Source organism: Desmodus rotundus, chromosome 1 (genome assembly GCF_022682495.2).
Source record: "Desmodus rotundus isolate HL8 chromosome 1, HLdesRot8A.1, whole genome shotgun sequence".
Lineage (NCBI taxonomy): Eukaryota > Metazoa > Chordata > Mammalia > Chiroptera > Phyllostomidae > Desmodus > Desmodus rotundus.
The window spans coordinates 20,120,880-20,133,134 of NC_071387.1; the positions used below are offsets into that span (position 1 = coordinate 20,120,880).

The following is a 12,255-nucleotide window of genomic DNA, read 5'->3' on the forward strand; positions in this document are numbered from 1 at the left end:
TAGTGCTTTTGTCATTTTTTTTGTTTCACCTTTTCCACATCAGCAAAGTGTTCCCTATGAGGACTCTTTTCTTCTAGGGAAACAAAAAAAAAAGTTGCTCAGGGAAAGATTGGGTGAATAGAGAGGGTGGGGCGTGGGAGTCATGTTGTTTTTGTTTGAAAACTGCTTAATACTCAGCACTTTGTGGGCATGTGCCTCATAAATCACCCATCGTGAAATGGGCAAACACATTGAAAGAGTCTTCAAAAAAAATTCACTGAAACTGAACGCAGCCTCTCACAACAACACCAGCTGGTATGCCAATACAGATAGGTTCCTAGAACTCACCTAGAGGGATAAGCCTATACTACAAGGGGCCCACCCACCAAAAGATAATTCCACTTTTAGCTGGGTCCCCCCTCATATTTAGTGGTAATTTTCCATGCCATTACAGAAGAGCTTGGCTGTGATTTTCCATTAGGGAGGAATAGTTGGTGGAGATTTTCCAGAATCTCAGGGGTCAGAGGTCTAACAAAGTACTGCCAAATTACAAAACACAGTTCTTGTGTCCTCAAGAGGCTTTGGGGAATAAGGAAGGTTCTGGAGATAGATGCTTCTGCCATAAAACACCTGGTCCCATGAACTAAAGGAAGTGTTTTATAGACGGCACAGTGGAGCCTAATAAATCAGGGATGTCTCAGGTGATGTCTGTGAACTTCAGCCAATGACATATGCCAGCAGCGTCAAGGGACCTGTAACAGTAATGCATGCTCTAAAGTAGGCAAAGGATGTAAACTGTACTATAAAACATCAAGAGCCTCTACAAATGGAATTCTCACCCAGAGCACATCCCACACAGAAGCAGTAGAATCTGGACAGGCAGACCTTGAATAATGGGGTTAATAATAATAAAATTGCTTTAGCATATTGTCTTTATATGCCCTCCTGGATCCTCTAAGACAGATGCCATCTAAAAATTATATTAGGTTTGGGTTTTTATACAAAGCACTATGCTTACGTAAAGCAATGAATGCAACAGACCCTAAGTGGGTACGGAGCTCAGCCACTGGGGATGTTAGAGAGTATCCATTTTGAGACCATAATGTGATACATGACCATAGGTAGGGTGGGTGCACACACCTCTGCTGATGCTCTATCATTTTCTCCTTGGTCTGTTTCCAATAAATTTCATAAATCTTGCCTGCTAGGGTGGAGGAATTCCAACCTCTCTGTAATAGCTGATCTTTTGTAAAATTCAGAGGGACATTCGGAGAATGTTTACTAACTAGGGACTTAAGAATCTTTCCTGAAGGGGAGGTCGGATAATGTGTGGTAGTAACAAGGCAGTACACTGTCCATAGGATACCCACAAATTGCTTTCGAAACTACTTCATCTTAGAGAGAGAGGAGGAGGGACAGAGCAAGGTCATGAAAAGGTACAATGTTGCAATCCGATAAACTAAATTCAGACCCTAACTCTTCTGCTTGCAGCTGCATGATGCTAGGCAGGTTTCTCAACCTGTCTAAATAACCCTTCACTCATCTGTCAAATGAAGGAATTAATAAGTCTAAACAGAATTAAATTCGGTGCCCAATTATTTTGGTCCCCTCACCCTTCGTTAATGTCAGAATGACAGCCTGATCATCTTTCCCTTCAGTATGAGGGTGAGAATGAAAATAAGAATGACTCAAATATAATTATTCTAATACTGCATGTCCTACTATTTTGTTCTGCTTCATTGAGAGAGCACTTGAGAGTAATTCAAGATTTTTGCGAGTTATCTATCTGCCATATATGGGCAATCACCTTGTGCATAAAGAAAGATGAGCGTTATTAAGCATAATTTATTCATACTGGTTGAATAGCAGAGCCACGTGTAGAACACAGCTGTTAACGCTAACATATGGTGAAGGAGACTAAAATTATAATTGCTGCTTTGAAGTTCATTGAAGATAAACAAGTGTAACTATGAGCTATCTGTAGGCTGCGTGCATATACGGCTCATAAGAGATTGTTTCAAAGACTAGTGATAAAACCAGCCAACTAAAACCATCTAAAGACAAAGTCGTGATTTTGAATTGAGTCAAACAGGGCTTTAGTTTGCTCCTCATTTGCATTTTTTAAAGAAATGTGTCACAATTTCTAGAGTTCCTTAAATCGCAGTAATCTTCAATCTGCTTCCCTTTCTGAATGGGCATTAATATTGAAATCAAGATATATTTCTATAGCCCAAATAAAAGTCCTGTGATCAATGAACTCAATAGGATCTATTATCTTAAGGAATAAAGAATAAAAGTAATTGTTGGACAGGTAATAAAAGTAAAATCAGAGTAAAAAGATGCAAACGCCTTTTCTCATATATTATCCTTATTGTTTCTTTCCCCCCAATCCCTTAGCTACACCCTTGCCGGCCCTGACACCGTTGAGTGCCTGGCCAGTGGCAAGTGGAGCGGCGGTAACCAGCAGTGTCTGGCTGTGTCCTGTGATGAGCCCCCCCACGTGGAGCACGCCTCTCCGGAGACTGCCCATCGGTTGTTTGGAGACATTGCATTCTACTACTGTTCGGACGGTTACAGCCTGGCAGACAATGCCCAGCTCCTCTGCAATGCCCAGGGCAAGTGGGTTCCCCCCGCAGGTCAGGCTGTGCCCCGCTGCATAGCTCATTTCTGTGAAAAACCCCCATCTGTTTCCTACAGCATCTTGGAATCTGTGAGCAAAGCAAAATTTTCAGCAGGCTCAGTTGTGAGCTTCAAATGCATGGAAGGCTTCGTCCTGAACACCTCAGCGAAGATCGAATGTATGAGAGGTGGGCAGTGGAGCCCTTCCCCGCTGACCATCCAGTGCATCCCCGTGCGGTGCGGAGAGCCACCAAGCATCACAAACGGCTACGCGAGCGGATCAAACTACAGTTTTGGGGCCGTGGTGGCTTACAGCTGCAACAAGGGGTTCTACATCAAAGGGGAGAAGAAGAGTACCTGTGAAGCCACGGGCCAGTGGAGTAGCCCCATACCCACCTGCCACCCAGTATCCTGCAACGAACCGCCTAAGATCGAGAATGGCTTTCTGGAGGTGAGAGGCCAACTAGCGAGGAGTCCATGGCTTTCACCACTTTCAGGGCCAGCCAATGTGGCTAACCCGGGGCTCAAAAACAGGGCCCGTGAACAGATTAATTCTCGAGAAAAAAGAAGTAGCTAAATCTGTAGTGAATATTGGATAAAATCAGAGATATGAATCCTTTTAATATATTAGCTTTCTAACATGTCTTTTCATTCAGTCCATCAAGAAAACAGGAATGAAAATGTATTCCCCCAAACCAAGAGTCATTTTAAATAGACAATATTCTAATTAAATACTTTCTAAAAACCAACACATACATAATACTTTTTATTCTCCTTTAAATTCAAATACAACAAAAGAGTAAATGCCATTTATTTAAGATTTTTGCTCAAATGTATTAGATTTCCACTGGAAGAAGATTATCGTATATGTAAAGAGACTTTCTTTATTTATTCATTTGACAAATATTTCTGGAGCCTCCTAGATTCCAGGTAAACACTGAACCTCTGGTGTTGAACAGTACAGGTGAGATCCGTAATGGCGTAGCGCTGACGTGCAGGTGGGCTCCCCACGTAGGTAAACAAAACAAATCATTCTGTGCAAATACGGAGGAGTTCATTCCGGCTGGAAGCTAGACTTCACCTGTATCACTAACACAGACCCACAGTGATCTTTTAAAGGTTTCGTTCCTAATTCATCTTTCATACCACCGAAAAATGATTTGTTACTCTACACTTATGTATTTGAGTTTTGAGATCACGAGTATTAAGTATTCTGTTTAAAAGTTGAAATGGAGTTTTTTTTTTTATTTCCCTTCTTTATATTTTAGCAGCAATTTTTTGAAAGCATATTAAGAATGAACACCAAACTCCGACAATACTCTTAGAAACATATCCATGAAAAATATTTTATTGGCTTTTTAAGTAGCCTAACAAAATTAACAACTAAACTATGTATGTGTCTGCATTTCCCCTTCTGTGATTAAAACAACACACTACAGCATTGCTTTGGTCGGCAAGGTGTTTTGAACTTACTAAGTGACTTACACTTTCAGTACTGCTCCATCGGTTCACCCATTGATTTACAGACTTTTACTTACCGTTTACTTACGGGCTCAGCACTGTGGTAAACATCCCTGAAGTAGTGATTGCCTAACTTGACTTCCTATTGTCCTTTGATCTTAGTGTTTGTTTTTTTTTTAAATAGCATTTGGACCTATTGGAGAAAACATAAAGCCTTATTTGCTTATCTCTTCATTTTAAAGTAGGCATTTTAGTTTAATTCATTTTTACTATTCAGTGTGTTTAGTTAACTATGTTGTCTGTTATACAAATCGTCCTTAACTGTTTTCCCCTTGTCACGCAGCATGCCACTGGCAGGATCTTTGAGAGTGAAGTGAGATACCAGTGTAACCCAGGATATGAGTTGGTTGGAAGTCCTGTATTTGTCTGCCAAGCCAATCGCCACTGGCACAGCGACTCCCCTCTGTCATGCATCCCTCTCCACTGCGAAAGACCTCCCCCGATCCAGAACGGCTACGTGAAAGGGGACAATTTTGAAGTAGGGTCCAAGGTTCAGTTTTTCTGTCATGAGGGTTATGAGCTTATTGGTGATAACTCTTGGACATGCCAGAAATCTGGCAAATGGAATAAGAAGCCAAACCAAAAGTGTGTGCCCGTCAAGTGCCCAGATCCACCCCTCCTGGAACACCAGCTCGTGCTGAGGGAGCTGAGCACGGAGGTGGGAGTGGTGACGTTCTCCTGTAAAGAAGGGCACGCCCTGCAGGGCCCCTCGGTCCTGAAGTGCTTGCCGACCCAGCAGTGGAATGATTCTTTTCCTCTGTGTAAGATGGTTCTTTGCCTCCCGCCTCCCCTAATTGCCTTTGGTGTTCCTGCTCCTGTCTCTGCTCTTCATTATGGAAGTACTGTTGAGTATTTTTGTGTGGATGGGTTTTTCCTACAAGGAGAGCCTACCACCTCCTGCCAAGCTGACGGTACCTGGAGCTCTCCGCTGCCGGAGTGTGTCCCAGTGGAGTGCCCACAACCTGAGGAGATTCCCAATGGCATCATCGACATGCATGGTCTTGCCTACCTCAGCACAGCTCTCTATACCTGCAAGGCGGGCTTTCAGTTGGTGGGAAATACCACCATCCTTTGTGGAGAAAAGGGCCACTGGCTTGGTGGAACACCAACGTGTAAACCCATCGAGTGCCCAAAGCCCAGAGAGATTTTAAATGGCAAATTCTCTTATAGAAACCAACGCCCTGGAGAAACCCTTACGTACTCTTGTGACCCAGGCTTCAAGCTCGAAGGTGCCAAAGTCTTGACCTGCTTAGAGAGAGGTAACTGGGATGCGGATGCCCCATCTTGCAGTGCCATCCACTGCGATCCCCCACAACCCATTGAAAATGGCTTCGTGGAAGGTGCAGATTACAGCTATGGCTCCATGGTCATCTACAGCTGCTTCCCTGGGTTCCAGATGGTGGGCCATGCCATGCATACCTGTGAAGAGTCGGGATGGTCAAGCTCCATCCCAGCGTGTGAGCCCATAGACTGTGGTGTCCCTCCTCAAATTGATTTTGGAAACTACACCAAGGTCGAAGATGTTCAGGGATATTTTGACCAGGAAGACGACATGATGGAAGTTCCCTATCTGACTCCTCACCCTCATCCTCATCTGGGAGCGATGGCTCAAACCTGGGAAGACCCAACTCCTGCTACACCTCCAGCGAGCTTTCTACATGGCACCACGGTGTCGTACGCCTGCCATTCAGGATATGAACTCTTGGGGAACCCCGTGCTGACCTGCCAGGAGGATGGAACTTGGAGTGGCAGTGCGCCGTCCTGCATCTCAATCCAATGTGACTTGCCTGTCGCTCCTGAAAATGGCTTTTTGCATGTTACAGAGACTACCATGGGCAGCGCCGTACAGTACAGCTGCAGGCCCGGACACACTCTGGTGGGCCCCGACATCAGACTCTGTCTGCAGAGTAAAGAGTGGAGCGGTGCTGCCCCACGCTGTGAGGCCATTGAATGCAACAAACCGAATCCAGTTACGCACGGCTCCGTCAAAGGGAACAACTACACATACCTGAGCATGGTGTACTATGAGTGTGATCCTGGGTATGTGTTGAACGGCACCGAGAGGAGAACATGCCAAGAAGATAAAAACTGGGATGGCAGTGAGCCAGTCTGCATTCCTGTGGACTGTGGTTCACCCCCCATCTCAGCCAACGGCCAGGTGAAAGGAGATGAGCACACTTTCCAAAAGGAGGTTGAGTATGCTTGCGAAGTAGGCTTCTTCCTTGAGGGAGCCCGGAGTCGAGTTTGTCTTGCCAATGGGAGGTGGAGTGGAACCACTCCCACGTGTGTGCCTGTCAAATGCGCCACGCCCCCACCGGTGGCAAACGGGGTGATGGATGGCCTGGAGTATGGCTTTGGGAAGGAAGTGATGTTCCACTGTCAGGAGGGCTACGTGTTGCATGGTGCTGCAAAACTCACCTGCCAGTCAGACGGGAACTGGGATGCGGAGTTTCCTCTGTGTAAACCAATGAACTGTGGCCCTCCTGAAAATACTTCCCATGGCTTCCCTAACGGCTTGTCCTTCTATCGTGGGGGGCACATACAGTATCAGTGCTTTTCTGGATACAAGCTCCATGGAAGTCCTTCAAGGAGGTGTCTGTCTAATGGTTCTTGGAGCGGCAGCCTACCGTCCTGCCTGCCTTGCAGGTGTTTCACACCAGTAATTGAAGGTGGAACTGTCAATGGGACAGATTTTGACTGTGGGAAGGTGGCTCAGATTCAGTGCTTCAAAGGCTTCAAGCTCCTGGGACCTTCTGAAATCACCTGTGAAGCCAATGGCCTGTGGAGCTCTGGCTTCCCACGCTGTGAACACACGTCCTGTGGTCCTCTCCCAGCAATCCCAAATGCTTTCATCAATGAGAGTGGCTCTTCGGAGGAGAATGTGGTGACTTACAGCTGCAGACCTGGGTATGCCATCCAGGGCCGTGCAGACCTCATCTGCACCGAGACAGGGGGGTGGAGCCAGCCCTATCCACTTTGTCAGCCCCTGTCCTGTGGCCCCCCACCGTCTGTTGCCAACGCGGTGGCAACTGGAGAGGCACACACCTACGAAAGTAAAGTGAAACTCAGGTAAGACCACGGCTCTAAGTCCCCAAGGGATGCAGGCAAGAGAGTTGTAAAGTGAAACAGAATTGGTCAAAATGCAGCTGATGGGGAAGAAAACACCATGTCTGAACTGCTCTCCTAATACGGAAGCCTTTAGCACTTGCCTTTCTTCTACCCGCAATTGCGTAGAAATCCATTGCTTATACAAATAAATTTCTACATTTTCAGATGGTAATTCCTAATATTATTATCATGATTACCGTATTCTGCTGAGCTTCACGATCCTCTAGCTAGTTTTACTACCTCCTAAATCATAAGGCTCTTTTTAAACATCATGCTAGCAAATTTCTTGAAATCACTGTATGGTTATATTCATACAGATGCAAATATTGGGAAAATAAGGCAAAAGTTGAGTAATTCAGGTAAAAATCACATACTTTCTTTGATCAATATGAATAGGGAGCTTATTTATAGGTGGACCTCCAACCAATGCTGTCAGACAAACCAAGCATTTAGTACACAAATTATGGTTTTTGCTGCAAAGTTTCCTATTTAAAATGCATTATTTTAAAAGATGAGAAAATATTAAGGAAATTTATAAGTTAAATTTTTAATGGGATAAATGTTTGTAATGTTCAAAGAGATCTCAATCCTCTAAATCAGTTTAGGTTTTACTCACATTCTGAAAGAATTATAGATTATCCTTCACATATTGGCTTTTTAGATTTTATTTATAATTCAATGACTCTTATTAAGCATTTCTGTTGCGGCCATGTTAGCCCTACCTTTATTTCCCCTTAACTGCAGTAAGAAATAGACCCAAGGAAGGCTCGTAAACAACAAAGCAATAGAGAAATGGATCATGCACTAGAAAGACAGACAAAAATTATTCCTTGTTTTTGAAATACACTTTAAAACTTCTGTATGGATGTGGGTGTGTCAGATATCTTGAGAAGTCCCGGTATCCCCCGCTTCCCAAGATGTGGCAGTCTGCCCCTGGTCGTGGGCCAATTACCTCGTCTTTCCCATCTCCACTTGATGGACAAGCGGGTCACTCCAGGCTTGCAGAACCTCTGACTCCTGCTTGGCCCTTAATCTGTGAAATTAAAAAATACATATCCACCTAGTAAATGTTAGCTAATCAAATGATTTCACTCTAGAGCCAGGTTCTCAGCTCTCTGGCGACAGTGTCATCATGTACAAAATGAGAAAAAAGATGATGGTAGTTCCTGCTCATAGGGTTGACTTGAGTATTAAATGAGTTAGCATTTCTAGGGCGCTTAGAACAGGGACTGGGATTTAACAAGTAAACATTTGCTGAATAAATAAATGCAAAATTTTTAAATCATGGAGTTTTAGAGCCATTTTGGAGTTTGAATAGCCATATGATTGTTATATTATAATATCTAATAATCAGGATTAAATTATGTAAAGGACCTAGAACAGTGCTTGGCACAAAGTAGATACCCACTAAATATTAATTATGTCATATTCTTACTAGTGTCTGAGTCTGCTTTGAACTTTGTCTAGAATTTCTTACACTGTGAGCTGTTACAGAATAAAAATGGATTCAGTAATGATATTATCCACAGCGAAGGTCAACAATAACATTTAAAGCAACTTTAACTTGGCTCATCCTTAGCATCTGTGACAACGGACTGGTCTGGTTATCATTACGTTGGTGTTTCTGCTTCGCAATGCCGTCCACCTGGCGCTTGAGTCAGTGTTGATACAGCACCAAAAATATCTCCTGAGCCTTGTAACAGCTCCTTAAATCTACGAACAGGTCACCCAACAGATCGCTGACTATGTTGTCCTCTCTGTAAGGCACTTATTTTTGCTTTCCTGTCACAGATGTCTAGAAGGTTACGCAATGGACACAGATACAGATACATTCACCTGTCAGAAAGATGGCCGTTGGTTCCCTGAGAGAATCTCCTGCAGTCCTAAAACATGTTCTCTACCAGCCAACGTGACACGTATACTTGTTCGTGGGGATGATTTCAGTGTGAACAAGCAAGTGTCTGTGTCATGTGCAGAAGGCTACACCTACCAGGGGGTTAACATATCGACATGTCAGGTGAGATTCTCTGCCTGCATTAGAGCGTGTAAGTGTAACTCATGCTTTCCCTCTCTCTCTATATGTAATAGTGAGATATATAAGAGTGATATATATATATATAAATATATAGTGTGATAAATATATCACACAAGCAGTATCCTCCTGTCCTAAAAAGAAAACAAAAGGCCTCATGTTTGCAGCTGTGACAAAGGACTTGAGAAGTTTTTTGGTAGAAATATAATAAAATATATCTTTCTTTTCCACATTCCTGTTTTTAAACTACAGACATACCAAGGATAGGTGAAAAGTGGCAACATTAGATGAAATAGTAAAACACCTGTAACAAGATGTTCATGAAAAGGTAACCACTTGGTCCTGTGGTCTACACATAGATGCTCATGTAGAGCTCATTTCTACAGTGTGAATGTGTAGAAATGAGCTCTGATGATTCCGAATATGTTCCCAGATTTAGAAAGATCAAAGGCTGCAGAAACAGAAAGGAAATTGGAGTCAGATTCTGAGTCCTCTACTTACTACTTGTGTGACTTTAAGAAAGCTGCTTAAAATCTCTGGGCTTCAGTTTCCTCATTAGAAGAAAATGGACAGTAACGCCTGTCTTACATGGTTAGTGTGAACAACTGTACAGATAAGGAGGGAAAGGGCCCAGCTCAGCGCCATCGACAGCCAGCCGCCCTAGACACTCCCTTCTCCTGGTTTGCATGAGTTGCACTGAAGAAAGGAAAGTAAACGAGCCATCAATATGGTCTTCTTTTGCTGGAGGTTGGGGCGGAGGGGTGGTGGCAAGAGCTGACGAGGAGGAATGATACATGGTATAGAATGGCTTTTATGTTCATCGTGCCTTTGAACTTCATCTCAAATATTTTTAGGCTCTGTGATGTGACTTTATATTCCTCCAATTTGTTTTCTTTTTTATATGCCTGTCATTGAAAGGATTACGTTAAGTGATGCAGTAAAGTGTCTAGTGTATGGCTGTCATGGAGTAAGGACTCAAGTTCCTTCTCCTTCCACGTTCCCATTTATAAATCACGCATTCTCAGTGATGGGCTGCTGCCAAGCCTAAGAGCAGCAACATCACAGGGAGCAGGTCAGATGACAGTCAAAGTTGTTCTCAAAACTGGTACAGTTGCAGATGTTTAGGTTGAGAGATGAAGCTTTTTAGGGGGAAACTTTTTCAAAGACCCTGAGCTTTCTAAACCAAGCCAAGTCCCAGCATACTTACGGGACTCAACTCAGTGGTCTCCCGAAGCTTCTCCAGGTTGGGTGTGGACGATGGGGTGGCCCCTCGTGTGCCCTGACTCGTTTTTTCTGAATCAGTAATTTATTTTTGGCAGCCCTCATTACTTTCTCCACACATAGTGCGGCCTTCACTCAGCTGAGTTTCGGTTTAGTTTTTGGTCTGAATAGACCCTTTGTAAACGTTTAAATGTATAAATTGTGTTAAACTATGTTCAGTGCCAAAAAATATTTTATTGTCATATAACATGATCCTGTAGTTCATAAAACAAATGAATGAGAAGATCAATACAAATTCTGCAACATGAATATTAAAAGATGATGAGCTCTTCCGGAAATTAACACATATTACAGAATTATAAAACTCCTACCAGTGTGGTATTTGTGTAAAATTAGGTAAAAGGAAAATTTAAAGGAAGAGAAGAAATGAGTCAAAAGTAAATTCTGATAAATGAATCATCACAAGGCAGTAGAGATAGAAGTAATTAGTAAAAAAATTATGCTGATACAATTAAGTAACCATTAGGGGAGAAAATTAACATATACCAAAATAAATTCTAGCTATCACAAAAGAAAACAATATTATGTAGTGTTAAAAAGTTATTAAAATACCTAGAATGATTTATTCAATATATATATATATTGATTGAAGCAATATTTATAGTATGAAAATTAGATACAACTTATATTCCCACATAAGGAGAATGGTTGATTATATGTAGGCATAGAGATGTAAAATTACTTCTGGCTCACATGTAGAATTGAGGCTTTGCCTCCAGTCCTGTTTTAGGCAGTTATTCAGCTCATGGCCTGATTCCTCAAAGAAGACAAAAATATTAGCAAGAGAGTAAGAGTCAGGGCAAACATCTGTGTGTACTTCACTTTACCCGGATGGAGGGCTGAGAAACGTTCATTCTAGCTCTGATGGTGCGGAAATAACGTAAATCTGAATATACATATATATTTTTTAATTATGTGACCCACACCAAAATATGTAATAAACTGTTTTCAAGTATTTGAGTTGGAATGCAGAAAAGGAAGCCATCTTTTTTAACTTGGAGAGGTATGCCTAAAATTTGCTATTTCTCATAAACTTTAAAATATAGAATTTTCTGAAATATAAGAATACATTGGTACATCGCAGAATATTTGTATCATCCACCAAGTCCTCATGCATCACAATAAAAACATACTTCTTGGTGTTATTGGCTTTTCAATGGATTTTATTAGGAAGAAAATGTTTCTTTCGCATGTTTAAGAAATGTCCAAAATTGTTTAGCTCTGACTGCGAAGGCCATATACTAATTAATGTGGTTTCAAGGCCGTAGATAATAAGTAGCAGAAGTAGGACCAAATTCTACAATAGGTTCTTGTGACTGTTGTTTTGGAGATTATTCTGCTATGCAATCAATATTTACAGACTTCTGCATTCACAAATGTAACTCCTAAATATAACTTATAATTTGTTATTTGGTGCCTAGCTTGGTGGCACCTGGGAGCCGCCGTTTTCTGATGAATCCTGCAGCCCGGTTTCCTGTGGCAAGCCTGAAAGTCCACAGTACGGATTTGTGGTTGGCAGTGAATACAGCTTCGGAAGCACAGTTATTTACCAGTGTGAACCAGGTTATGAATTGGAGGTAAGTGAACAAACTGTTTAACCAGAAGGAATTTGCACTTCCAATCTACGTGGAACATTTTTAGTAGTAGCATTGATTTATTTCACTGATTTTGATCTTAAAGTATTATTTTATACTTAGTTACTTTTTGCCCTAATT

General features: G+C 42.3%; 1 protein-coding gene across 1 annotated transcript in view; it reads left to right on the forward strand.

Moving 5' to 3' along the window:
• The window catches only part of SVEP1 (sushi, von Willebrand factor type A, EGF and pentraxin domain containing 1), a 161,439-nt gene that overhangs the window by 123,473 nt on the left and 25,711 nt on the right, over positions 1–12,255 (forward strand). The window contains exons 37-40 of the mRNA XM_024559943.4: positions 2,377–3,049; positions 4,403–7,188; positions 9,019–9,244; positions 11,962–12,117. Coding sequence (XP_024415711.3) covers positions 2,377–3,049; positions 4,403–7,188; positions 9,019–9,244; positions 11,962–12,117 — 3,841 coding nt within the window. The remainder of the gene's footprint in view (positions 1–2,376; positions 3,050–4,402; positions 7,189–9,018; positions 9,245–11,961; positions 12,118–12,255) is intronic.